The 26,446-nt window shown below is 45.4% G+C and overlaps 2 protein-coding genes across 3 annotated transcripts; both read right to left on the bottom strand.

Moving 5' to 3' along the window:
* Positions 1 to 1,090: 1,090 nt before the first annotated feature.
* TACSTD2 (tumor associated calcium signal transducer 2) lies at positions 1,091 to 4,735 on the bottom strand. The gene is made up of 2 exons (XM_063406794.1): positions 2,217 to 4,735; positions 1,091 to 1,403 (listed from the first exon to the last, which is right to left on the bottom strand). The coding sequence occupies exon 1, from the start codon at positions 3,159 to 3,161 to the stop codon at positions 2,232 to 2,234; it is 930 nt and encodes a 309-aa protein (XP_063262864.1). The 5' UTR covers positions 3,162 to 4,735; the 3' UTR covers positions 1,091 to 1,403; positions 2,217 to 2,231.
* Positions 4,736 to 6,279: 1,544 nt separating this feature from the next.
* On the bottom strand, positions 6,280 to 25,451 carry MYSM1 (Myb like, SWIRM and MPN domains 1). 2 transcript variants are annotated; one of them, XM_063406979.1, is made up of 20 exons: positions 25,300 to 25,451; positions 23,254 to 23,329; positions 22,990 to 23,060; positions 22,658 to 22,735; positions 22,519 to 22,545; positions 21,933 to 22,011; positions 21,347 to 21,445; positions 19,974 to 20,725; positions 19,062 to 19,192; positions 17,578 to 17,681; positions 16,215 to 16,292; positions 15,226 to 15,314; positions 14,856 to 14,910; positions 14,727 to 14,777; positions 13,838 to 13,912; positions 12,428 to 12,616; positions 12,159 to 12,291; positions 10,307 to 10,412; positions 10,130 to 10,187; positions 6,280 to 9,352 (listed from the first exon to the last, which is right to left on the bottom strand). In XM_063406979.1, exons 1-20 carry the CDS (start codon positions 25,356 to 25,358, stop codon positions 9,194 to 9,196), a joined length of 2,469 nt encoding a protein of 822 aa, XP_063263049.1. In that variant the 5' UTR covers positions 25,359 to 25,451; the 3' UTR covers positions 6,280 to 9,193. The 2 variants fall into 2 exon arrangements, with proteins under 2 accessions (XP_063263049.1, XP_063263050.1); XM_063406980.1 differs by having other exon boundaries at positions 10,130 to 10,184.
* Positions 25,452 to 26,446: the final 995 nt, after the last annotated feature.

Below are 26,446 nucleotides of genomic sequence, written 5' to 3'. Positions count from 1 at the left end.
CTGGTGCTGAAGGACTAGCAAAGAAATAACCAACCACAACTCATGGCTGTCATGGGGCAGTCCTTTAATGAATAATAAACATTTGAATGGCACCACAACAGCATCTCTTCTTAATCTCAGCTACTAAAAAGAAAAGCAGGAACCAATGAAAGATGCTGACACTGTTACCTGTTAAGATTTTTTTCAAGAATTAGTCACTTTGCCTCTTCTACTGAATATTATGTCTAGACGTTTATACTAGAATATAAAATCTCACAATTCACCTTGAAAATAATATTTTTTCCTATGATGGAAAAGAGAAAAATGCAAGGATTTTAAAAGACTGGTGAAAGCCACTGTAGATCTGCAGAAAAGACTGTACATCTCACGATCCCTGATCGAAGGACAGCACCGGCCTCTCAAACACCTGGCTTTGATCTGCTCTACGTGAGGTAAGAAATTGGTTAAGCAATGTTACTTGGGTGATTTTCATTCTCATCCTATATTTCTTCAGCTGAGGGCTGCTCACTCTAAATTTTTAATTCAGTCTGTTTAATAAATGGCTACTTGCAAAATTGTGTGGAGTCAGGCTAAGTTCTGAGTTTTCCTATGACATGGAAAGATCCAGCCTAGATCTCAAATTCTCACTTCATCTTCTCTGAAGTGAGTATTCCTGACTGAGAAACAACCAGCTTTGATGTGCTGCTGTAAGGCACACAATGAATTATAGACCCTGCTCCAAAACTGTGAATGTATTCATGCTGCTGCTGCACTTGCATAAAAATCTCATTTTGGGAAAACATGATGCATCTGCCCCAAACAATGTACCCAGAATTTTCCAGCAGGTAAGCGAACAAGTGTGAGGTCAAATGGAAATGGTGTACATTGAACCAAATGTTATTACCCAACAGCGTCTATAAACAAAGGCAGAAACAGAATCAAAGCCTCTTCCCTTTTTTCCCTGATATCCTTTTCACTCAGTAGAACTAGAGCTGTATATTTAATTATTTGCCATGGAAGTAGCACATTCCTGACTGTTGTTGGAATTACAAACGAGCAACACTGAGACTAATTCAGAGAAGAAAAGAGCTGCTGGCCCTGTGGCAGTGCCCAGGTGAGCAGGTGCTGAAGGAGCCAGATGAGAGTGATGCACTTCGACATCCACATGCAGCACAGAGACTGGAACTGACAATATCCCAACATTCACCAACCAGCATTACTTTCTTTAAAACGTCCTTCACGGTGGGTGTGACTCTCCAAACCAGGAATGCAGCAGATGAGGAGGTAGCAGAGCAGTCCAGTTGTGTGTTGGCCGAATTCCAAGTTCAGTAATTACACTCTGCTCTTAAATTCCTCCTGCAGCTCAGCTGGAATAAAGCTCTTTTTCAGCCTGTCCCGGAGCATTGTGTAGTGTTTCTGTGAAGCTGTACAACATTGAAAAATATCTCCTCTCATTAAAATTGCCCGGGGAATTGAGGTAGACAGAAAGCTATTACCAGAACTGGAATGTGGGCAGAACACCAAGGTTCACTTACACTTGCATGTGGATCAAGGCATCTCTGCTGACAAGGGGTGTCAGACTCTTATTAAAGAGCACAAGCTCACTGTGATGCCTGAATGCAAACCCGGGATTTTGGGATCTCCGCATCTGGAAGCAACCTAACACCTGGAATGTTTCCTAACAAATCACTCTATAAAAGCCTCTGATATTGCAGAGTATCTTACCATTACTGTATTTGGTTATTTAGTAATATTTATGAAATTATTTGTTGATAAAAAAAGTTCCAGAAACTTTTTTTTTTTAAAATACCCCATGAACTAAAAACAAACTGCATTTTAAAAAAGTCTACCAAGAGAAAAGCAGCAATATAGCCCAGATATGCTCAGGCAAGTGTTTTAATTTCAGTAAGTAGATACACCAAGAACCCCACAGAGTATTTAAGTATTTAAGCAATCTGAGCCAGGCCTGCAGCAGGAGTGAAAGCATTCTGTGTTATGTTAAACAGACAGCTGTAACAGTTTTCTTACCCTCCAAAGTGGGAGTCATTTAAAATATTTAGGTAACTGACTCCCAAATTTATTTATACCCCCAAAATTTATTCTTACTAAACAAGAATAATTTAGAACAGTCACTGAACAAATTCCTGTAGGAAGGAAAAACCTCCAAATCCATCACATACACCGAGTCTGTTCTTTGTATTTTGTGCCTTTTTTCCCCCATTTCTTCCTGTAATTACCTTTCTTCTTTCAGCTCAGGGCAGTTCTGAGCTTGGGGCTTTAATTTCCCTCATTTCTTTACACTCAAATTTTCTGTATGTCCTTGTGCGCAGCCACCTGAGGACGAGCAGCGCAGCGAGGCCGATGCCAGCGGTCAGGAGCACCACGGTGACCACGGCACTGATGCCAGCTGCCAGCTGCCTCATGCAGAACTCGGGGGGCTTCTCATCCACGTAGTAAATCCAGAGCTTTTCGATGGCCAGAGCGTCCCCATTGACCGAGACACTCAATTGACTGCTGGAACGAAACACGGAGTCGTTGTTCACATCCTTTTCAAAGTAGTAGGCCACATCAGCTATGTCTACATCCCACCTGGGCTTCTTGTCCTGGTGCAGGCGGATTTGGATCAGCGGCGGGTCGTACTTGATGGCTGCGATGTACCTGGGGGGCAGCTTGTACCTGCTCTCAAACAGCCACGTCAGGGCCTTTGTCACGTCAGGAACACGGAGGGCTTTGGAGCTCCTCCCGTGTGTCAGCTCGATGTAGATCCACCGTGTCCGCACCAGCTGGCTGCAGCTCAGGCTGCTGCCTGCCCTCTCCGTTCTCCGCACGCCCGCGCTGTTCACGCACCAGCAGGTGCTGGACTGGTTGCACTGCCTGGCTTTGAAAGCCCCGCTGTCCTCGCAGTCGGGCTTGTAAATGCCATTGCTGTCCAACACCCCTTGCGGAGGTCTCCAGAGGCGCTTCTCCCTCAGGGGGGTCATTTCTGCCCTCATCAGGAGGCATTTAGGAGTCAGGGTTGAGCAGTCCACGGGGTGATCTGAACCTGCCAGCCTGCAGGTGCAGTTCCCAGGGCCGTCCTGGGCACACACTGCCCACTTGTTGGTGGCACAGGTACAGCTGTCATCGGCCGGTGAAGCGACTGCCAGAATCAAACCCAGCACAACCCCAAACAGAGGCTCCATAGCGCGGCAGAAAAGCACAGATAAAGCCCTGAGTGACAGCAGGCAGCATCCAAAGCTTCAATCCACTGATGGAGGCTGCTCATTCCTACACACCGGTGTGCTGCTCCCTTTATTGATGCAAATCAGAGCCACCTAACAGGTTCTTCCAAAACAATTTCTGGCATCTCCTTCCTAAATCCCAGTCAACAGCTTCCCAGCTCCCTGTTACTCCTCAGGGAGTGGCAGCTGCCTCCAGCTGCCTCCCTCGCTCCTGCTTGATGAGGAAACAACAGGGAAGAGACAGCAGCCAAGCTACTGCCATGGGCTTCCGTTATGGATTAAAGACAAGCAGCTGGCCCTTTTCCTTCTTTAGACTTCGTATGGACTGTGTGCAAACGGCTGTTTAAGAAGGAAATGGCGTTTCTGGAGGAAATCCTACTCCTCCACTTCCATCATGGTTGTTCCTGCATCTTTCACTGCACAGCACGTCTATCATTCCACTATCTAGATTCTTATCAGTTATGGACTTTCTACTTTCACAGCTTTATTAAATACAGCCTTTGAGAGTTTGATGGTTGCTGCCTGGAGCAGCTGCTGTTTCAAGAGGAACCACAGCTGACCAGGCTGATGGCTGCTCTCCTGTACGGAGCAGCCTCATTATCCAGCATGGAAAGCTTCTCTCCCACCTTTCCTTTGGCACATGCTCATCCCAAGGAAGCACAAGGAATACTGATTTCCTTGCTTTTGTTACTCTTACAAAGTTGTTCCTTATTTCTGAAGAAATTTTTCAATCTGAACTTTAATAATGCCTTTCACAGAACACTCAAGTCTCCCAGTGATCTACAAACCTGCATTACCATTTCCACGTGCAGCAGCAGACAAAGATTTTCCAGTTTGCATCGAGTCAGTCCCATTCATCTGATTTGAAACCCTGTCAGACTCTTTATAAACATTATTTTGGGAGCAGCAATGACCACGGAGCAGCGTGTGCTCTGCACTCCCAGCCACGTGCCCTGCAGGCAGCTCCTCCCTGTGTGCTGCTTACCTGAGCGCTGCCCCACTTCCAGTCCCTGCCAGCTCCTGCAGCTGTGGCTGTGTGTGCTCACAGGGAAGGGCCCTGCCTGCCAGGGATTGCCCAGAACTCAGTGTAAAATCAGAGCTCCACATGGAAACGGGATGGAAACAGCCTCTGCCAAAGCAGGACACAGTCTGGATATTCCTTCAGGGAATAATAACTGTAGTTACCTTTCTCGAAAATAATTGAGATCTACAGCTAAAACTATTATTAAAACTGCCAGGTAAGTCAATTTGTCATGTTGATGATTCTGTAATAGTTTGGCAACTCTTTACCCATTTCTAAGTCATTCATTTACCCACACTACAATAATGTCCATTTTTTTTTTAAATTTTCACATCCCTCCTTCAAAGTCAAAATCCATTTAACTATCACCCACCTCCTCATATCTTGTCTGTATTTTATTTCACGTTATTTAAATGCCAAATGTGAAATATAGTTCAAAATAAAAGTGCACTTCATCATTGACTTTTTCTTTTACTGGTGGATTTTCCTCCCTGTAAATAAGGAAGGAACAGACTTACTTTAAAGACAAGTTTTTCCAACTACCTATATACTTATATATAATTATATATTAAAAAACATGTAATGCTTCTATGACACCAAAAAAATGTTATTTCTTTTAATCCATGCTAAGCTGGAACAGTACTAGAAGAGTTAATTATTTACAACAGCAGGCTGTAAAAGGAATAATCCTGTAGGAAATGTGGAGTGCATTATTTCTTTAGTGATCTCTGCTTCCATGGAAACAATTTCTCAGCACAATTCTAAACCTTGTAAAAGTAGGGCAGTAGGTCTATGTAAAACAGCAATTAAACAGCCCAAATACTTTTATCTAGGCCATTAAATACTTTGTCCAGCATCACATGTGATTACAGTGTTCACTGGGATGTTAAACCACCAGCTACTTCCCACGGGGATGGATGGAGTCTCTCATCCCTCACTTCCTCGGGGTGCAGTGCACCAGCACAGCTCCTCTCCCTCCCCACGCAGACACGTGGGGTGCTCAGCTGTGCCACACACCCCTTTGGGGAGCTCAGCTGTGCCACACACCCCTTTGGGGTGCTCAGCTGTGCCACACACCCCTTTGGGGAGCTCAGCTGTGCCACACACCCCTTTGGGGTGCTCAGCTGTGCCACACGCCCCCTTTGGGGTGCTCAGCTGTGCCATACCCCCTTTTGGGGTGCTCAGCTGTGCCATACCCCCCTTTTTGGGGTGCTCAGCTGTGCCATACCCCCCTTTTTGGGGTGCTCAGCTGTGTCACACCCTCCTTTTTGGGGTGCTCAGCTATGCCACAACCCCCTTTGGGGTGCTCAGCTGTGCCACACACCCCCTTTGGGGTGCTCAGCTGTGCCACACGTCCCTTTTGGGGTGCTCAGCTGTGCCACAACCCCCTTTGGGGTGCTCAGCTGTGCCATATCCTCCTTTGGGGTGCCCAGCTGTGCCACACGCCCCTTTTGGGGTGCTCAGCTGTGCCATACCCCCGTTTTTGGGTGCTCAGCCCCTTTTGGGGCTTTTGGGAACGCCCCTTTTGGGGTGCACTGTCCTCCCCAGCCCCTCTGCCCCCCACCCCCACTGTGTGCTCACGGCTCAGCCCTGCCCAGCACAGTGAATTCTCTCAGCACAGCAGGAAGGACTCTGGTAGCAGAGCTGGCACCGAGACACTTGGATCAGACCCGGCCAGGGAATGCGGCTGATGGGAAGAGATCTGCGGCCACCTTCAGGATGTGCCCAGGCAAACCCCGCACGCTGCTGATTCACGGCTGTGACACGCGTGTGGCAAACGCTGGGTACCACCGGGTCATTTCTGAGGGAGACTAAAGCACAGGGGCTGTAGAAGAAAAGGAAACAGCGCCCCAGCGCGGCACTGCTGCCCTGGATGCGCTCCCCAGCAGAAGTTTTACACACTCCAAGCACGGATTGCTCCGAGCCGCTCCTGCAGCAGCTGTGCCAAGGCGCCCTCTGCTGGCACCGCGCTTTACCCGTCACTGGGTCATTGCCACCGACAAAGAACTCGCAGAGCCACGCTCGGGGACAAGGACCTGTCACAAATACAGACGCACCTTTCGGGTAGTCCTTGTGCAGCCTTTATTAGTAGATTCTTGTCTATCGTCAGTCGGAAATAGCAGAGAAGCAAGCAAAGGAAAAAAGCACTGACTATCAATGGCAACAGTGTCAACTTTTTACTTGGTTATGGATTTTATTTTTTTCAACTGTATTGTTTTTGGAAAGTTGATTAGTTAAAAAAATAAAAATAGGGATGTTCCATCCCCTTGCACACAAGAGCTGAAGCCCTGTGAGGCAGCACTGCTGGTAACTGGGAGAGAAAGCATGATTCAGCCAACAAATGCCCATAGGGATATTTGCCAGAAGTGACATCTTGAGGGGGTTCTTTGGGTTTATTTTGTGTTTTTTTTATTAATGTCTTTTTTCCTTTTCCAACCTGTTGAATTCCAGTTTCAGCTGTATCATTCTACTCACTACTCAACAATTTATCATGTCCTGGGCAACAACTTGGTAAGGTGTAACACTGGTCCTATGGAAAGGAACAGCAGATTAGTCTGCACAGGTCCACTGAAACAAAGCCTGGATGGGGAAAGAAAAGCTTTATTATATAAAATTTTCATGCCTAAAGTGTGTTTGGTAGAACTGGTATATTAGTCAAACAGAATTGTATTTCCTGGGAAGCATGCAACTTCCAAACTCGTATCATTAACCACTCAGTGAAACTGGAGGATGAAAAGTAAGTTAGTTAAAGTTCTTACCCTCCTGTCAACAAAATCATTACTCAGCATCACAACTGTGCTCTTTCCAATTCCTATAGGATTCTGTGTGCTAGACTGGATCCTGATGGTACAAGCATTGTATTTTCTGCCACACCACCCTGCAACAAACACGTGGAAATCTGGAGCCTTTATGTGCATGTCAAAGGCTCAGTCCTGCCCCATGTCCCCAGAAAAAGTCTGGGTTGCTCAAGAATTTCCTTACTAACACCACTGTTAAATACAATCCTAGAACTGTGTTACTTTAGCTCAGTGATCACTAAAGAGGGAAGCAGCCAGGACATTGTTATCGTGACCTGGGTAATCCCCAAAGGGCTGGGAATCGTGTGTGGACAAGGAGCAGTGTCTACTTCATGGTGCTGTGACAACAGAGCATCAAACTTCTCCTCCCAGAACTGTCAGGACAGTGACACTGAGGGGTTTTCCAGAGTAACTGTGCAAAACTGCAAGCCATGACTGAGGAGGGGGAATGCTCTTCCCCTGGAGTGCAGCTGAGCCAGGAATCCATGCAAGAGTGGTGGTCAGGATGCCCCAAAGATGAGAGCTTAGAGTAAATGCAGACTCAGTCAACAGGCCAGAGAGAGGTGGATACACCAAGTGGTAAATTACACACAGCAGTGGGAGCTCAAGCTGTGCACCAGCACATCTGAACGCAGAGAGAGAGCAACACCCACCAGCACTTCTGAGTCCACAGCTCCTACATGTGGGAAAAACACTGAGTTTCAAGGGCTCATTTTCAACTGATCAGGTTCTGCTCCTTCCCTTTAGCAACAGAAAGAGACCCACAAGGCCTGATAAAAATATAACATTAACTTCCTCTGAAGGAGTTCCCTCCTTGGGATGCAACTCTATGATTTTAAAGCTTTTCAAACTCTTTATACAAACAAAAAGTTGAAACATATAAAATCTTAAAATTCAATTTATGTTATATAGAACTATATATATATATACACACACACTTATTTGCTTAAAATAAAAATTAGGTCCATTGTCTTCCCTCTAGTTACAAACTCAAAGTCTTGCTTGAGATTTCAAATATATTTTAGACCTCTCTGAGAAACTCTGCCCAAGATAAACATGTGTAAATAGTAATACCTGTAGACAAGTCAAGTTTCCTTAGTATTTAGAAAGCAACATTTAAAGCACATTTTTTCTAAAAAGATTCACAGTGATACAGCTCATGAAACATTTCCAAGTTGCAATCAGGAAACTTCTCAATCAAGATCAATCTGTGACTGATTTATCTAAATATATACCTGCTTGAAATCCTAACTGAGGAACTGATATAAACAAGTGCTTGTCTCTTGAACTGTACATTACAGAGAAGATTCTGAATATAGAAAGTGTTGGGTTTTTTCCTTCAAAAACACAAATCCTTTTCTGCTCATTGCACTCAGTTTGCCATCAGTCAGGAGCTCTTGTTTCCACAGGAAACAGTGGCAATTAGAAGTGGACAAACCACAATTGTCTGGAGAACAACATAAAACCTCCCTGTCCAATGGAAGGTCAGAAAGAGGCAGCCTGCAGTAAGACAGGAGTTATCATTTCCACTGGAAACAAGCACAGCCACTACTGAGAAGTCATGAAACTCGTCAGCTTTTTCTCCCCAACACAGAAGCAGGATGGCAAAGGATGTGCCAAAAAGCTACTTGACCATCAGAAGCAAGGGGGAAAGGTAATAAAAAAATAATAGAAAAAAAAATAATTGGGTGATGTATTTTGCTACAACTGGATGAAACTTCTTACTGGACACCAGGAAAGTCTGAGCTACAAAACTCTCATTTCAGTTAAGTTTCCCTTTTGTGAATTCATTCCAACTTATACTCTCTAAAGCAAAGTAACAAATTCATTCGGAGTTAGAGGTGTGCTTGTAGATAAAAACATCAGAGAAAATTCCCAAACTGAAAAGACTTGAGAGAGGACAAAGTCTCCTTGAAGACTGATGCTCAGCACTCTTGACAGGGTGTCCATCAATTAAAACACCAGGCTGGTCCATCAATTAACTCATTAGCATTAAGCATTCCTCGGGCACACAGGTCACACACATTAGGAGTTTTCAAAGTGTTTTTAAACCACAACAATAAAATGACACTGGATTCTTACAGCCACTATTAAAATGGGTAACAGTTCTGAAAGAGTTGACATAATGGAGAGGAGGGGAAGAAATTAAAAAATGAAATCAAATTCCAAAGTCATCACACTGGCAATTCCCGTGGACGTTCACTGTCACTGCCTTCAGCGTTTTTCTCACTCTTGTATGTGGAAAGGAATAAGTTTTCTATCTGAGTCAAGAACTCTTCAGCAATGAGGCAGTTTGTTACCTTGCCCAAAGTCTTCCTCATGCACTCCAAAAGCTAGGCAAAAGAAAAGGAAAATCTGCTTTAAATTGTCATTTCCCCCCTCTTTTATCTGGTGAGTATTGCAAAGAGATTTTTATTTATTTATTTAGGACGAACACTACAAGAAGTGTTTGTACATTACAAATTTAAAAGGAACAGGGTGATCTAAACCCAATTACCCAACAACTCCATTTCAGGGCGTTCTACCAATTCAAGTTTAGATTTACACTCTATAAGCAACAATGTATTGAGAGAAAACAAAAAAATTTGATGTGTGCAAGTTTTGTGTTTATGTGTTTTGCTTTGGGCAGAGTTTCTGTCTGGTTTGTGCAATAATGGTACAGCTGCCGTTAGTCAGAGCTCCAGAGCAGTGACTACACTGACAGGAAAATTAAAAAGTTCCTGCTTATCCCTGATAAACGTGGCACAGCATTATTGGACTGATGGAACACAGGAGCAGCAAAGCCAAATCTGATCTAGAGATGTGCAGGTCTTGACACTGCAAGCACACAAAATGCTAAGGAGAGACCTGAGTGATTAATTGCCATTAATTGCTCTCCAAAGTGAGGGTCAAACCTGGTGTCTGCACATAACCACAGCCCCACCTCTCTCAGAGGAGGATCTTCATTTTCACTGTGTTGTAAGAAAATAAGCTGTGCCACAGAAATCATTTATTATCATTAATTTATATCTCTGAATTGTAAAAGTGTAACTCCAGGTGATTTCTGACATGACACAGATTTGCATATAAAAATATCTTGCATTTAAAAAAGTTAAGAGAAGAAAACTTACTTTCTGCAAACAAGTCAGGTCAGAATCTCTATGAAAAATTTTATCCATGGGGACGCTGCTGTTGGAAGAAAAACAAACAGGAGTGCTGGAGAAAGCAGCCACAGGTCTTGACTGAAACATCACAATAAATGTACAAAAATTCCAACCTGGCTGTTTGTAACACAAGTAGATGCATACCTGTGGCAAAATCTGTATTTCTCAATTATCCACCTTGTTTTTTCAAATATTAATTCCCACTGAGGCTCCTCCAACATCTGTTCCATTTCAAATTTGTAGGGCAGGCCTGCAATCAATTGAAGATCATTATTCAGTGGTTCTGCTACACTTCATTGTTTTTTTTCTGTTTAGTGCAACCCCTTCTCTCCTCATAACTGTTCCTCATTTATTACTGACTGCAGAAGCCTCTAGTGCTGTTACTTGACAACAGCAAGGAGGTTAAAGGATGACGTGTTTTGGATTCCAAATTTAATTCTGGTGGGAGTAGGAACAAATCTGTTCTTCTCCCTGCCCTTGCCAATTCCCATTCCATAAGGAAGGACACAGAAATCTACAACAAACCCAGAAATGGAAAAATGAATTGAGTGTTTCTAACTTAGGCTACAAAAGTGCAACTAAGAGTTATATGGTTATTAAATTAATAAAAAAGGTTTGGTTTTTCAGTATGAATGGGCTGATGGTGAAGTGCTGACTATTGTTTTCAATTTCAAAGGAATTTTGCTCAGAAATGAAGAAATTCTTCTAGTTTACTGCAGGTGGGGGAAGAGAATTCTGGAAAATATTTAAGAAGGACCATCAGAAAGTTATTTACAGAACACAATTTGTTTACCAAAAATCAGAGAGAAAAAAAGAGAATGTACATTTCAGTAAATCATTTCCAAAGAGCCAGAGGAGATGGCATTTTGGAAAACCTTGATTCCAGGAGCTAAACAGAAATCTGAAACCATCTGACAGAAAATGCACAAGACTATAAAAATGTCTCCTTCTCAGGGCAATGGAGCTGTCAGTATTTTAACTGCCCCCCACAAGGGTGGGATGTGTGGGGAAAAAAGGATAAAAGTGGAGGAGTCTCAGTGTGGTGAAAGGAGCTGGGGCTCAGATGTGGCTCCCCTGCCCCAGGAGTGTGCAGTGAGGCTCCCTTGTCTGCTCCCACAGGAGAAAACACAGGGAACTGGGGGCTCACAAGGCCTCAGCTACTGCTGTGCCAAGAGAACTGCAAACCTTGGAGTGTGGATGCAGAAATGAGGACTTCATAAACAGAGGAGAAGAGAGAACATGCAGCTACCAGAACCATCTACTGTTGTCAGGGGAATTCTCCTCAAATCCACGTCAGGAAAAGAGCAGAAGATCTGAGCATCACTTGCAGCACAGCAAATTTTATGTGGTCTGTCCTTAACTGTTCAGGAATGGAGAAGATCCTGTTTTCATGAAATGCCAATGGTATTTTTAATCAGGAATTTGCTCCCTTGGGTGGGTGTTCATGCCAGCATCATTTCAGCTTTCGTGCCTTGGGTTCCCCTGGACAGCTGGCACATTTATTTGATCCTCTGATCTTCTGAATGCCACGTTACTCAAAAATTAAGGATTTTTGGCTACTATAGCAGCCAATTCTTTGCTATTTACTTCTGTTTCCTCAAGCAGAGAATCTGTTCAGAATGTTGTAATGCAGCAAAGGCCAAGTAAGACATGGGAAACAGTTTCTAAGCTGTTCACATGGATTCTGTATGTAAATAAAGGGACCTGTGTCCCAACCCTTTCACTTCTTTCAGGAATTATGGAACTACTTACACCAAAGATCAATCTTGTATGTGTTTATACTTGTGTATTCCTGTCCTGACAACACAGACAACCCACAGGTTTATTCTCTCGGTGGAATTCCTGGATTTATCCAGCACGTTACCATTATAAATGACACCATTTGTATAACACATCACCAATATAAATACATAAATACTGATGTCTCAGGTTCAAAACCAGACACACCCGAAAGGAAAAGGAGAATAAGGACACTGGATCAAACAGGGGTACTTACGATAGGAACCATCAGAACTGATTTCTTCACTAATGACCAGACAGGTGATCTGGGAATAGGGAAGAGGATTATTCCTGTTGTAAGGGCTTATGATCATCCCGATGAACATGGCACCGCCCCTGGAGAAATAGCTCTGCAAAACACCAAAAACACCACACACAAAGATCCAGTCTCGTTCAGAGCAGCAATGCTAAACCCCAGCGAGCAGCTTTTGTGTCAGATTGTGCTGAGATGCATTGGTGCAGCAGCAGGGCTGTGCAGGGCTGTACCTGGTACTTGGCCTGCGTGTCGATGTCGCGGATGGACGGGTTGGGGTCGAAGGCGGGGTGTGAGTGGTACCAGCCGATCACCTGGAAGCCCCTGGCCGCCAGCGACTCCGAGGCCTGCGTCTGCGACACCGGGTCCATCTCACACTGCAGCCCCGTGCTCAGGCTGCTGCACGGCTCTGCTGCACACACCTGCAAGAGAGCTCCAGCTGCAGCCGTGCAGGAACGCTGAGAGCGAAGGGTGTGAGCGCCCCTCATGCAGGGCACCCTTAAATGTGAGGTTTTTATCTTCTTTATCTTCTTTTCTTCCTGTTAGAGCCAGGATTAAAGCTCAGGTGTCACTGAAATGATCACACAGACACTTGGAACTTAGCAGAGATCAGAGCAGGGGCCAAAAAGCCCGGGATTTGTTTATTTTATTCCATTGTAGAAAGGTGACCGTGGATTGGAGGGTGGAATCCCCACCTCTCAGCTGCATTGTGACTGTCAATCAACACTCTCCTTGCATCAAGAAGAATGCAAAACAATGACAGTGTTTACAAAAAACAAACTCTTGTTTGCGTGAAGAGAGCGTGAGAAGTGAAAACTTCTACTTCAATATGAAAGCTCAGAAAACTAGAAAAACTCATAGCGACACTCAGGAGCTGCAGTTTTCATGTTTGGACTCAGCTGTTTATTAATTCTTATCTGAAGTACAGTCTCATGAGTTGTGAGGTAGAAAACGGCTGTGTCTGACTCTTTCCAAGATCTTTTAGGCATAGTTTGTCCAATAACGAGATGACACCTATATAATTTTTACTTTTTACCAATAACTAACCACCTGTGGTCTGCAATGTGGACCTCTTCACCCAATTAGAAAACATCCCCAAACCCATGAAGAAGAAGGGGAAAGGAGAACTTAGCCAACGCCTTAAATCCTGTATCTTGCCTGATATATGTTACTATATACTAAAACCTTAAACTCTAAGTTTTGCAGCCTGTGAGATCACACACTTCTATTCAAACCACACACCCACAATCCCAGTGCTGTCACTCAATTTTGGAAGCCTGTTCCACAGCCTCAGGTCAAATGAAGTGCTCTCTTGAGGCTCAGTGCCTGTCAGCACAGAAACCTGAAATTCTCAGTGCCCAGGCTTCCAATAGGAACCTCCCTCAGCTGCAGAAAACTTGCAGAGTTTTAGGAGTCATTACCAGATCTTCCTCATGATGCAGTTGACACTTGAGTGTAAGCCTACATCTCATATTTTATGAATAATAAATGTAATGAACTGAATGTAATAGTTCAGTAATGAACTTCAACACTAGTACGTTTCATTAGTTGCCTTTTAGAAATAGATTACATCTATTTAAATTATAACTTCGATCATTTTAGATTTAATATTACGGAGAAAATGTGGAAAGATAAACACTTACTTCCACAACTTTATCAGCCTCAGAGTACCTTCCACCGAGCAGCCCAATCACTTCTGCCAGAGACACGTGGGAGTGCTGGAATGAGATCAAACAAGTAGAAAAATCCAAGTTGGGGATTCCTCACAAGTCAGTGACTGCTCAAGGATATGTAGAACAAAAACTCAAGACAACTCAAGGCTCTCAAATACCCAGTACTTCCATTTAAAGCAAACAGAAAAGATGAAATTTGCTTTTTATATACACACCACAATGCAGTGCAAGGGTGCAACGCTTCCACACACCAGGCAATGCTGGCTTCAAAAACTGCAGCCTGGGCAGTGCTGAACAACTGCACACATTTTGGTTATTCTTTAAAAAAACCACACATTGCTTTGCAAACACAAGATCAATTCCCAGACTGGGAGAAAATGAAGCCATAGATTTCAGAAGGGCAGTCTGTTTCAGAAAATAGCTTTAAGCAAATTAGATTTCAAGTATGACAGAGAGCAGTAAGTAGTAAAGCTCTCAGTAACGTAGCAAAGCTCTCACTTGTTTTTCTAGAAGGTCAGTAGTTGTACATTAAGCACAATACAGAACCCATTCATTTTAGGGGCTTTATTTTATACTAGAGTCTCACTTCTAGTCTGTCTGGAGAGAATCACAGAATGGTTTGGGTTGGAAAAACCTCAATGATTATCTCATTGTCCCCCCTGTCAGGGGCAGGGACACCTTGCATTAGAACAGGCTGTTCAGAGCTCAACCCAACCTGGCCTTGAACATTTCCAGAGATGGGGCAGCCACAGCTTCTCTGTTCCATTTTCTTGGTCTTGTTACGTTGTTTATTAAAAAAAAGAACCAAACCCACAGCACACACATCACAGCTTTTTGAAAGACAAAACTTAACGCTCACCAAATCCATTATTAGCAGTGCTTCAGAAGATACTTTCACCTGAAAGGGTTCCTGAAATGATAAACACAATAATAAGAAAAGTAACCCAAGCAATGGAGCCCTCTTGGTAATTCACTCAGAGGTACATACCTGCTTTTCTTCCGTGAACAAACAGCATGGTATCAGCTGAAAGGGATCAAAGGAACTATAAAATGAAAGAAAATTTCTCTAAAGATGTAGGACAGTCAGGGAACTTTTCAAGTTTCCCACTGTCTCCTTGGCAGAGGAGGAATAACCTTGTTTTCTTCACTGGATTTTCTCATCCCACATTAGGATGACTTCCAGCAAATACAGAAATGTCACTTCCCACACTCCTGAATTCCTCCACGGAACATCTGAAATGCATCCCTGCTATTTCAGGCCAGGATAGATATTAATGCTCTGCAGGCTTCCAGCCTGACACCTGGACATTTGTTCCATTTCTAGCAGATCTATGTTTGAACACGATGAAATCAAATACCTTTTGATTTGTCTTGAACCTTTAGAAGATTTTGCAGGTTTCAGTTTTTCTTCCTCTCTCCTTCTTGCTAATTCTTCAGCTGAGAGATGCTGAAAAGATTTTTTTAAAAATTGAATGTTTCGATGTCTGAAGTGCTTTTTCAGCCCTGATTGCAAAACCAGCTGAGGATAAATTCTTGATATCCACACCCTCTTAATACAATTTGTGCCTCATAAGACGACTCAAGAGGCAACAGCAGAACCAAGGCAGTGTGGAAGGAATGACAACCTGAGATCAAGTCCACAAGGTGTGAGAATTCTCTCACTCTCCAAATCATCCAAATTCAGTAAAATCACAGCCCAACATCATAAACCAGGTGTAAATCCAGGTGTGACAATCTGCCATTACAAACCACAGCCAGAATTTATCCTGCCCCCTCCTTAGGGATGAATGTTTTCAACCTTTATGTCCATCCAAATATGTGTTTTCCAGGAAGTGTTGGCATTATTAACCCAGAGTTACTCAAAAATAGGTATGGCATGATACCATTATGGAAGTAATTGTTACAGGTGATTACTGAAAGGTTGAAAATTAAGAAGGTTTTCTAAACAGGAAAATTACATGTTTACAGTTCTTCACTTTTCATGTAATTTGTAATTGTAGGAACAGACACGTATTTTCTTTCCAATTCTCCCATAAAATATTTAACCTTGTAGGAATTTTCTAAGCGCTTAATAAACCACAGTATTACTGAGGATATTGCTAACAGCAGAATTAATATTAGGAACTCATTATCACCTGCATAATGAGCACAAGGAAACCATACAGGACTCAAAAAATAACATTGAAATGTTATTCTCCCGTCCCCTACTATTACCCTAGAAGTAGTTAACTGAAAGCAACGGGTCATGAAATCTCATACAAGACAAGGCAACGAGCTTTATGGGCATAAAATATATAATTAGCAAGAACTGATGATTTCAGGTGAGTTTAAAAGGCAGGAGGGTTACCTCAAATGTCTGTCCTTCCAAATCCTTTGCATCGCACCAGTTTCCCCAGGGGTCCCGCACTCGCCGTCTCCGCGTGCGCTGAGGGGAGAAAGCTCCGTCAGTCAGAGCTGGCACCCTGCAAAAGCTGCATCCCCTCATCCAGGCTGCCACTGTCCCAAAGGCCACTGCCCCACGAGTGGCACTGCCACTCCAACGTGTGCACAGAAAATAAAGAACATCCCGAATTTCTGCAGAATTAAGTAGCTCACAATCTGTCACGAATTATCGTCAGTAAAAGGTTTTGGGGTTTAAGGCTGTAAAGCCTGTTTGTGTTCCATGGAATATCAGCAGCAGATATCCAGCTCAGATATTAGATATCCAGCTCTGAATTAATGCTCAGACAGCACACAAAGCTATAAACTCACTGTGTTTACATTTAGGGTATGCTACACTTCTTTACATTTCAATTTATTATTTTTAAAGCAGGATTGATTTAGTTTTCCTCTCATCAACTGATTTACTTTCCTGTGAAGTATTTAAAAATGCTACATTAAGTGTGAATATAAAAATTAACTCCGGCAAGCCTTGGCAATTTGTGCAGTTATAAATGAGTTACTGCTGCATTAATTGTGTGCACAGGGCTCTCAGTAAGCCATAACATCTACCTACTGTATTTAACAGTTAAAATGCAACTTAATCACACACTGCAATGCACTTCACTAACAAATTATGGAGAGGTGGGGAGCAGGGGGCTCAGGCTGCAGGGGAAGCCTGCAAGACAGGTGGAGTGAAGCATCTGGACTCATGAGTGTTGGGAAGGATGAAGTAGAAAGACCTTGCAAATGTGGTGGTTTAGATTCTGGGAGTGTGAGATCAACAAGTGAGATAGAAATGAAAGCAAGCTTTGAGATTTAGGGTGTGGGGTACAGGGCCATCAGCTTGTGAAAAACGATGTGCCAAGTTGAGGGCATCTCCCTTGATTAAACAATCCCCTTCTGCTTGCCTTAGGTAATGGGACATTTCTATTGGCTGTATGTAAATGTTGTGAGATTGGTATCTTGTATTAGATTGGTTGGTCCAACACAGACTATTCAACTTGGAAAGACATTTATTGTACGGTATTCAGAACATCCTCCTCTTTTGCCCTCCTCTATTTTCTCTCTCTCTTCCCCCTCTTTTCCCTCTCTTTTCCTGCTCTCCTGGCCTGCTTTAGCTGTGCTTTGCAGCTACAAGCAATGTCCTCACAATAAACCACGTGCTGCCCCAGTTACTCTGAGACACTGCAGCACGCCTGACACCTGAACCACAGCTGCTCCCTGAGCGAGGGGAGAAGCTCCCCGAGGTGCCGGGAGGATTCCCGGCCGGTGCCGCCCCCGGGCCGTACCATGGACTGCAGGCGCTGCGCCAGCTGATAGGCTTCCACCGCGTCCCTGCCGTCCCTGCAGCGGCTCCTGTCGGCGGGCTGCGGCCGGTTGTACACGGCCTGCTCTGCGGGACACAGCGGACACGGCCGGGTCACACACGGCGACAGCACGGGCGGGGGACAACAGCAAAGGGCACAGGAGAGAGCAAGGGCCAACAGCAAACAGCACAGGAGAACGCAAGGGACAACAGGAAACGGCACAGGAGAAAGCAAGGGACAACAGCAAAGGGCACAGGAGAGAAAGCAAGGGACAACAAGAAACGGCACAGGAGAAAGCAAGGGACAACAGGAAACGGCACAGGAGAAAGCAAGGGACAACAAGAAACGGCACAGGAGAAAGCAAGGGACAACAGCAAACGGCACAGGAGAAAGCAAGGGGCAACAGCAAACGGCACAGGAGAACGCAAGGGACAACAGCAAACGGCACAGGAGAACGCAAGGGACAACAGGAAACGGCACAGGAGAAAGCAAGGGACAACAGCAAAGGGCCCAGGAGAAAGCAAGGGACAACAGGAAACGGCACATGAGAAGGCAAGGGACAACAGCAAAGGGCACAGGAGAGAAAGCAAGGGACAACAGCAAAGGGTACAGGTGAAGGCAAAGGACAACAGCAAAGGGCACAGGAGAAAGCAAGAAAGCAAGGGACAACAGCAAACAGTACAGGAGAAAGCAAGGGACAACAGCAAAGGGCACAGGAGAGAGCGAATGACAACAGCAAACGGCACAGGACAGAGCAACTGAACCCCCACAGGAAACATCCCGTGACAGGCATAACTCTGAGTGATGGCAGAGCCCTCTCCCACTACACCTTTAAAACAACAAAACCTCCTTTTTGTTAATTAATTGTTAATAACTTCAGTAAAGTTATGCTTTTTTTGTAATTAAATGTAATTGTAGGGCATTGCTCCTCTCTTAGGTGAGTGTCATTCACCTTTGGACTGAAATTTATTCAGAGTCTCTAAATCAAGTTACAGGTGCGCGTTCACTTTTAACCTGATTTTAACACTTGTTTAAAAACTAGCCCTGAGGATGAAGGCGTTGGTGTTTATTTAGGAAATAGTTATAATTTAGTGTGCGAAAAGAAACAATTACTTGAATACTGCCTAATAAGGAGGGCAGCATTTCAGACACAGCTGGTATCAGGACACATAGGAAAACATGAAATAAAAACAATTATCCCACCAACTGGTGTGTGGCTAAACATAAGGAAAGAGAAATTAAAACTAAAAACAGGAGGTTTTGTGTAAACCCCAAATTCCCAATCCTGTTAGAAGGTTACGAGCTCCTCTAGATTTCCAAGGCTATGAGAGAACCTGCTCGGAATTCCTTCCTGGCAAGGATGAACGTGCATCCTCTGTGTGAGCAGCACAGCCTCGTGCTGGGCAGTCCTCCAGCACTGCACCAGGGGAGGCTCTTTGTGGACTGTAGCACAGAAATGTCTTTACCACAGCCGAAGTTGATTGCCCCTATCAGCTCCAGGTACGTGTGGATCCGCCCGATGCAGTTCACGTCCCCGCAGTTCTTCAGGCCCGGGCGCACCGAGGTCTTGTTCAGGTACTTGGGTTTACATCTCTCCCTACAACAAAGCAAAGAGCTCAACAAACCACGGGGGAACAAAGGAATTGGGTGGCTTCTCACTCTGCATTTATTCCTTCCTTTAAACTGGTACTGAATCTTCTCAGTTCAACACTTCTCTGGTGTGGAAAGGAATTTTAGTCTCTCTCTGCAACTAGAAGCTGCTAGAGCACAGGACAGCTGAGTGATAACAGAGTTAAACTCAAAAATTCTTTCTACTTCAAAGCAAGCACAAACCAAAACTGGCAACCGAATTATCCTGAGCCTCCTACAGATCACTACAGTTCCTTACACTGATTTATTTGGAGATGGAATATAAAATATTTAAGTGGACAAACACCACTCCAAACTGATTCTTAATCTGAGGCATTCTTTTGGTCTACGTTATTTGCTCTAGCACAGATTACCTCTTACTGCCCTTCTGTAAAGGCAGGGCTACAGAATTAGCCATTGGGTTATTTTAAGGAACCATTCTTATGTATAGGATGGCAAAAATGGCAAGAAAATAGCACAACCAAAATAAATGCAGCCTGTTCTGGTACAGGACATTCATTTTCTTAATGCTTCAAAGTATTTTCATTGCTCAGCTTCCAGAATACTAGAGAAAAAATCAGGAAGATACAAAAGAAGCATTAATAATGAATGCTCTTCACTGGCAAGCTACCATACAATTAATTTCACTCTATTCAGAAGTAAGCTGTTAGTGCTAAGTAGTGTTTTAACTACATCAGAGCAGGACATCTTAATCACTTATTTCAGTGGAAGAAATTAATGCATCTCACCACTGATCCAAAATATAATTCCTGATTTTCAAATAACGCTCTGGTGTTTTGGCCTGGCGCCCTTCAAAGAATTCAGGAATAGCCTGCTTCTCTTCTTCCAGAATGACGCTTCTGTCAACCTCCACTTCTTGATCAGGTGGCTTCAGCTCCTCTGCTTCCTCTTGGTGATCTTCATCCGCTTGGCAGGGAGAAGGAAAAAGCAATCCATTATCAGCCAGCTGTCTTTGCTCCTCACTGGGCTCCTGATCAGTTTTTTGGGCAGTCCCACGACACGTGGCTGCTCCACCTTGTTCAGCTTTCTCAAGGAAGCTGTTGTACTGCTGGAAATCCAAATTCACAGATTTATCCCCGTTCAGGTGCTGGGAACACGTTGCTGCCACAGCAGGAAATACCAAAGCATCCCCTGTCTCTGGCCTGCTGTGCTGAGGATCCTCTTCAGGCAAAGCAGTTGCAGAACTGTGTGCAGATGAAAAACCTTGTTCCACTGCTTTTGTGTCTTCAACTGGACTTTTTGGGATAACAGATAACTCAGATTTTCCTGCTTCTTGCTGGAAGGCAGGAGTGAGTGGTTCATCCATGCCATCAGTTATGTCCACCTCCTCATCATCTGACAGCTTCTCTATTTTCACAGCGTTCAGGTTGGGGTCTGCACGGCCTCTCAAGCTTCCAGCTTCCACCCTTACCCCATCTTCCACGGGAAGGCTGCCCCCACACCGACTTGGCTCTTCTTTTTCTGAATCACCATTTTTTGCCTTAGGAAAATAGGAAACACTTTTAGGAGGCAAAAACAGACCAAACCCATCTGCCTCCCAAATAATCAGGACCGTTTTATTTGTACAGCAGATATTCTGAAATGTTCCTTCTTCAATTTATCCTTTTAATTTAGTTTGAACCATTGCAACTGACTTTTACACAGCACTGTAAATATACTTTAGGCCAAGTGTAAATTTACATGTATTTCAAAATTCAAAATTTCAAAAGTCAAAAAACCCTAGAAAGTAGTTATGTCCCTAGAAAGTAGTTATTTCTTCCTAAAGCCCACGAAATCTCAAACGAGGCTGAAGCTAAAACTACAGAACACAGCAGAAAAGGCTGTGGAGAACAAAACCAGTATTTTCAGACTAACAACCAACAGTATAAGGGCTCACAATTATACTGCATTTATTGTTTAGTTATACCAGCAATAAAACCAGTGGTCACTCTAGGAATTTGAAATCAGGTCTGACCTCGCATTTAAATCTGCAAGTAAAGATATTCCACTTCTCTGAATATGGGGATGAATAGAGTGCATGCTTTGACAGCAGTGCCCTGGAAACACAGATTCAACCCCAGCTACAAAGAGCTTTTTGGCAGCTGCAGGGGTGCTCCCTCACCTTGTTCCTGAAGTACTGCCGGGCGTAGCTCTTCACCTGCAGAACCGTGCGAGTGCCGATCAGTTTGGCAATCTTCGTCCACCTGCGCCCGAATTTCACCTGAAACACCAAAGCACAGGGAAGTGACCCAAACTGTGACACCCCACACGTGGCACTGCGTGTGTCAGGTGAGTTCAAAACCTCAGTGTTCACTAAAAGGCACAAATAGCACAGCAGACCTGTGGTGAAGAACCTCACTGTTTATGTTCTACCAAGAAGGAAACTGCATCCAGTAGTAAGAATTATTGTTATTCTTAACTAAAGCATCTTCTTCACCCATTTCAGGCACTCTGCTGCCTGCTATCCCAAGGAATCCTGGTGCTTGGCAAAGCAAACCCTTTTACAACTGGCACAACCATATAATCTCTGCAGACCTTAACACAGGATTTTCCTTTATTACCTGATTTGCCTTCAGAACACACTACACTTCTCACAGTTAATGCAGCGTTGTGATTATACAACATGCTTATTCACATCAACCACTTTACTGTTCAAGATAAACTCATCAATTCTATTTAAAATATTATATATTTATAAACAAACTCACCAGTCCTTGTTCAAACAGCTCTTTTTCCTCTGATGTCCACTTCAAGGAGCAGCCAGGTGATTTTGTAGGCGAACGCACCCTGGGAATGCAGGAAGCAGAAATCAGTGCTCTCCCAAATCCAGAATTCTCCAATCCCATCACTCAAGGCACCTTCTGGCAGGAGGACTACTTCTCATCTTTGGTAAAACTCAAAGTATTGCTCTAAACATGAGTGTGATTCATAAATAAAATATAAGAATCACATCAGCTTCTCCATCATGATGGGAGATTTAAGAACTCAATATTCATCAGTGACCAATGCCACAAAAATACATCAAAGCAGGCAACACAGAAGTTCAGCTAAAAAGGCAACTAGAACTGACAATTTTTTATAAGTACCACTGTGCTGCCAAAATACTCCCCAAAACCTGGTTTACTCTAGCCTCTTGTTACATACAACAATATTTCTTCCTGTTGAAAGGTCTCTTAAATAATTTTATACAGCCAAACAAAAGAAACTTTAATTTTATTAAAATAGTATCTGGTAACTTAACAAAATCAGACACCATACTTCAAAAATGCAATTGAATTGTTAAAATGTACATACATGACTTTTCCAGTTTTCTTATGTGGGCTGCAAACGCAAGAGTGAAAATAAAAGTTAGTAATTGTGCTGCTGGTGCATATCCAACAAATAACCTTATTTCAGAAGGACTTTTCATTTCTGCTCAGCAGACAGATCTTACCTTTTCATAGATCTTTTCTCCACTTCTTTTTGGTTGAGCCATATTTTTTCAGAAAGTGTTTTATTAGATAAATAATATCTGAAATAATCATTAAGTAAGGTTTCAAAGCATCAGAGATATTTGTACACGTGAGAACTTTAATAATCAGATAACTTACACTGCTTCAGAAACAAATACTGCAGTTTCTACAGCAGGGTTTCTGCAATCTGCCTAGAAGTTGACAGGGCTTCAGTCACCTTAAATTAAGGGAAAGATTTGTCCAGTTCTTTTGGAAATAGGAAGTTTTTTAGCATTCTACAGGAAAATGTAAAACCAAATCAGCAAAAGGATACTCTTCTTCCAGCAACATCTTCTGAATGACAGCCCTGTTTTCTTCACTAATGCTGCTGTCCAACGTCCAGGGCTGCAAATAACAAAAACACATTTTAATATCTGAATTGTGCCACACTGTACTTGAGCACTGACAATAAATAGTTTCCAAAAGTAAGGAAGAAGCACTGTTTAAAAACCTAAAAGAGTGTGCACCTGGAGGGAAGAGAGAACACAGAAACACTGATAACCTTGCTACAAACAGCATTGATTAAAAAAATACTTACAAGACTGTTTCCAGTTCTCCAAGATGAATCAAGATAATGATCCTGGAGCAGGCTTGATGCTGTGTTTTCATGATCTCTGAAAGGGAACCATTTTATTTTTAATACTGAATGTCATTGAGTTGTATTATCTCCACTTACGTTTCTACATCTTACCCCCAATAAGGTAAAAGCATTTTCTTGTAAAGGCAAACTGCTTTTCTTGCTGAGGAGAGCTCCCACTTGCACAAGGTTGAATAGAATCCTGTCATACAGGGATGTTAGAACCATAGAATAAAATCCTGGATTGGTTTGGTTGGAAGATTATCTCATTCCAACTCCCTGGCACAGACAGGGCCATCTCCCACTAGACCACGTTGCTCCAAGCCCTGTCCAGCCTGGCCAGGGCTCACCACCCAGACAGGGAAGAGTTTCTTCCCAACATTTAATCTCATGCTCACACAGACTTCATCCAGTTTATATTTAACCTTTTCAGTAAATAATTACGAATTAGAGATCTGTCACTGACTAACATCACTGATCAACTTCCTTGTATTTTCATGCAGCATAAGATCTCCTTAGCAATTTGTGTAATTACTTGTTCTCAAAAAACCTTTACTTTCAGAACATTCAGTCTTGTCTAAAGACTAATTAGTCCTATATTCCCTGCAGTGCTGCTAAATTAAACTCACCTCCTGCTCTGAATTGCTTTGTGCAGCACTTCAAACATCTCTTTATAGGATAAAGGATCAGGATGAGTCTCCATGTCCAGAGATCAGTACAACTCCTGCTTCTTTTTGAGCATTGCCAGGAGAGGGTGGGATCACGAGCCCCCTTTGCCAGCAGCTTGTCTGGCTCTTTGAGGGCAGTGTGCCTCTGGTACAAACCTCTCATTCTCTCCCAGCACCTCGATTTGAGGCATTACAGTCACTGCCTACTCACTGCAGCATCCCTCACGTGTGGATTTGCTGAAGCCCAGAGAGACAGAGGAGTGCTGGGCTGCATCAAAAGGAGCACGGCCAGCAGGGAGGCGATCCTGCCCCTCTGCTCTGCTCTGCTGAGCCCTCACCTGGAGTGAGGAGCATCCAGCTCTGGGGTGCCCAACACAAGAAGGACATGGAAGTGTTGGAGCAAGTCCAGGGGAAGCCACAATGCTGATAAGAGCATTGGAGCATCTCCCCTACAGAGACAGGCGGGGAGAGCTGGGGCTGCTCAGCCTGGAGAAGAGACCTGATAGCAAATTTCCACAATCTGAAAGGGCTACAGGGAAGCTGGAGAGGGACTCTTTGCAGGAGCTGTGGCAATAGGACAAGGACTAATGGGTACAAATCGAAAGAGGGGAAAATTAGGTTAGATATTAGGAAGAAATTCTGTACTTGAGGATGGTGATGCCCTGGCACAGATTGCCCAGGGAGATTGTGGATGCCCCAGCCCTGGCAGCATTAAAGCCAGACTGAATAAAGCCTTGAGCACCCTGCTCTAGTGGGAGATACCCCTGTTCATGGCAAGGGGGTTGGGATTAGAAGATCTTTAAAGTCCCTTCTAATCCTTAACACCCTATGATTCTGTGAACCCGTTTTGTGCACCTCCGCCCCGGCGTTCAGCTCTCTGAGCCTCCCTGCCTGTGCGAGCTCGCTAACACAGTTACACAACCCAGCACCTTCTCCGTGGGTATTTTAAGGATTCTCCCAGCAGCCTCGCAGCGCTGTTCCGGGCTCTGGGGGATCCCATGACGGCGGTTCCGCCTTCTCCTCGCACCAGCGCTATCACAGCCCCGTTCTCAGCGCCTTTCCCGACGATTCCCCACACGGGCGCTGTCCCCACGGACACTCCGTGACACTCCAAGGTCTCTCCCGGGAAGCGCCTGGCCCGGGCCGCCCCTCAGGAGCGGCTCTCCCCTCACGGCTCCCGCCCGCCGCGGGCGGACGGGGCGCGCCGGCCGAGGCGCAGCGAGACCCCGGCGCCCCTCACTCACCCCGGCGCCCCTCACTCACCCCGGCGCCCCTCACTCAGCCCGGCGCCCCTCACTCAGCCCGGCGCCCCTCACTCACCCCGGCGCCCCTCACTCACCCCGGCGCGGCCGCAGCGTCCCCCTCGATGTCCACCTCGGGCTCCTCCGCCGCCGCCATGACAGCGGCCCGGCGATATCGCGGGAAGGGGCGGCACGGCCGCGCCGAGATGGGCGGGAGCAGCGCCCCAGGAGCGGCCGCGGCGGAGGCGGAGATGGCGCTGGGGTAGGCGGAGCGCGGGGCGGCTGGGGCGGGCGGAGAGCTGAGGGGACAGGGCCGGGAGCTGAGAGATCACGGGCGGGCTTTAGGGGACACGGCCGGGAGCTGAGGGGACACGGCCGGGCAGTGAGGGGACAGGGCCGGGCTTGAGGGGACACGGCCCGGAGCTGAGGGGACATGACCGGGCAGTGAGGGGACAGGGCCGGGCTTGAGGGGACACGGCCGGGCTTGAGGGGACATGTCTGGGCTGAGGGGACACGGCCCGGAGCTGAGGGGACACGGCCCGGAGCTGAGGGGACACGGCCGGGAGCTGAGGGGACACGGCCCGGAGCTGAGGGGACACGGCCGGGAGCTGAGGGGACACGGCCCGGAGCTGAGGGAACACGGCCGGGAGCTGAGGGGACACGGCCGGGCTTGAGGGGACACGGCCCGGAGCTGAGGGGACACGGCCGGGAGCTGAGGGACAGGACCGGGACGTGAGGGACAGGACCGGGACGTGAGGGACAGGACCGGGCCGTGAGGGGTCGTGGCCCGGAGCTGAGGGGACATGACCGGGCTTGAGGGGACATGAACGGGAGCTGAGGGGACACGGCCGGGCTGAGGGGACACGGCAGGGCTGAGAGCGAAGGGGAAAGGGGTGACAGGCAGGGCTGAGGGGACTGCGGGAGGCCGCGATGGGATGCCGGAGCACACCCTGGTGAGGGGCACCCTCAGAGAGGTGCGAGGGTCGGGGCCTCGCACTGCGAGAGGGACATGGAGGGGCTGGAGGTGTCCGGAGCTGGGGAAGGGCCTGGAGCACAAGTGTGAGCAGTGTCTGGGGGGGCTCAGCCTGGAGAAAAGGAGACTCAGGACGGACCTGTTCTCTCTCCACAACTCCCTGCCAGGAGTCGGGCTCAGCTCCCAGGGAACAAGGGACAGAGCAAGAGGAAACGGCCTCAGGTTGCATCGGGGGGGGAGGTTTAGATTGGACATTAGGAAAAATTTCTTCA

Source organism: Prinia subflava, chromosome 10 (assembly GCF_021018805.1).
Source record: "Prinia subflava isolate CZ2003 ecotype Zambia chromosome 10, Cam_Psub_1.2, whole genome shotgun sequence".
Lineage (NCBI taxonomy): Eukaryota > Metazoa > Chordata > Aves > Passeriformes > Cisticolidae > Prinia > Prinia subflava.
The sequence above is the reverse complement of the archived record's forward strand: the minus strand, read 5'-3'. Positions and strand labels throughout refer to the sequence as shown.

Coding starts and splice junctions, on each gene's coding strand:
- TACSTD2 (XM_063406794.1), bottom strand. CDS start 3,161: ATGGAGCCTCTGTTTGGGGTTGTGCTGGGTTTGATTCTGGCAGTCGCT.
- MYSM1 (XM_063406979.1), bottom strand. CDS start 25,358: ATGGCGGCGGCGGAGGAGCCCGAGGTGGACATCGAGGGGGACGCTGCG. Junction 22,546..22,657: donor GAGAAAAGATCTATGAAAAG/GTAAGATCTGTC, acceptor TTGCGTTTGCAG/CCCACATAAGAAAACTGGAA. Junction 13,913..14,726: donor CACTGCTAATAATGGATTTG/GTGAGCGTTAAG, acceptor ATCTCATTCCAG/CACTCCCACGTGTCTCTGGC.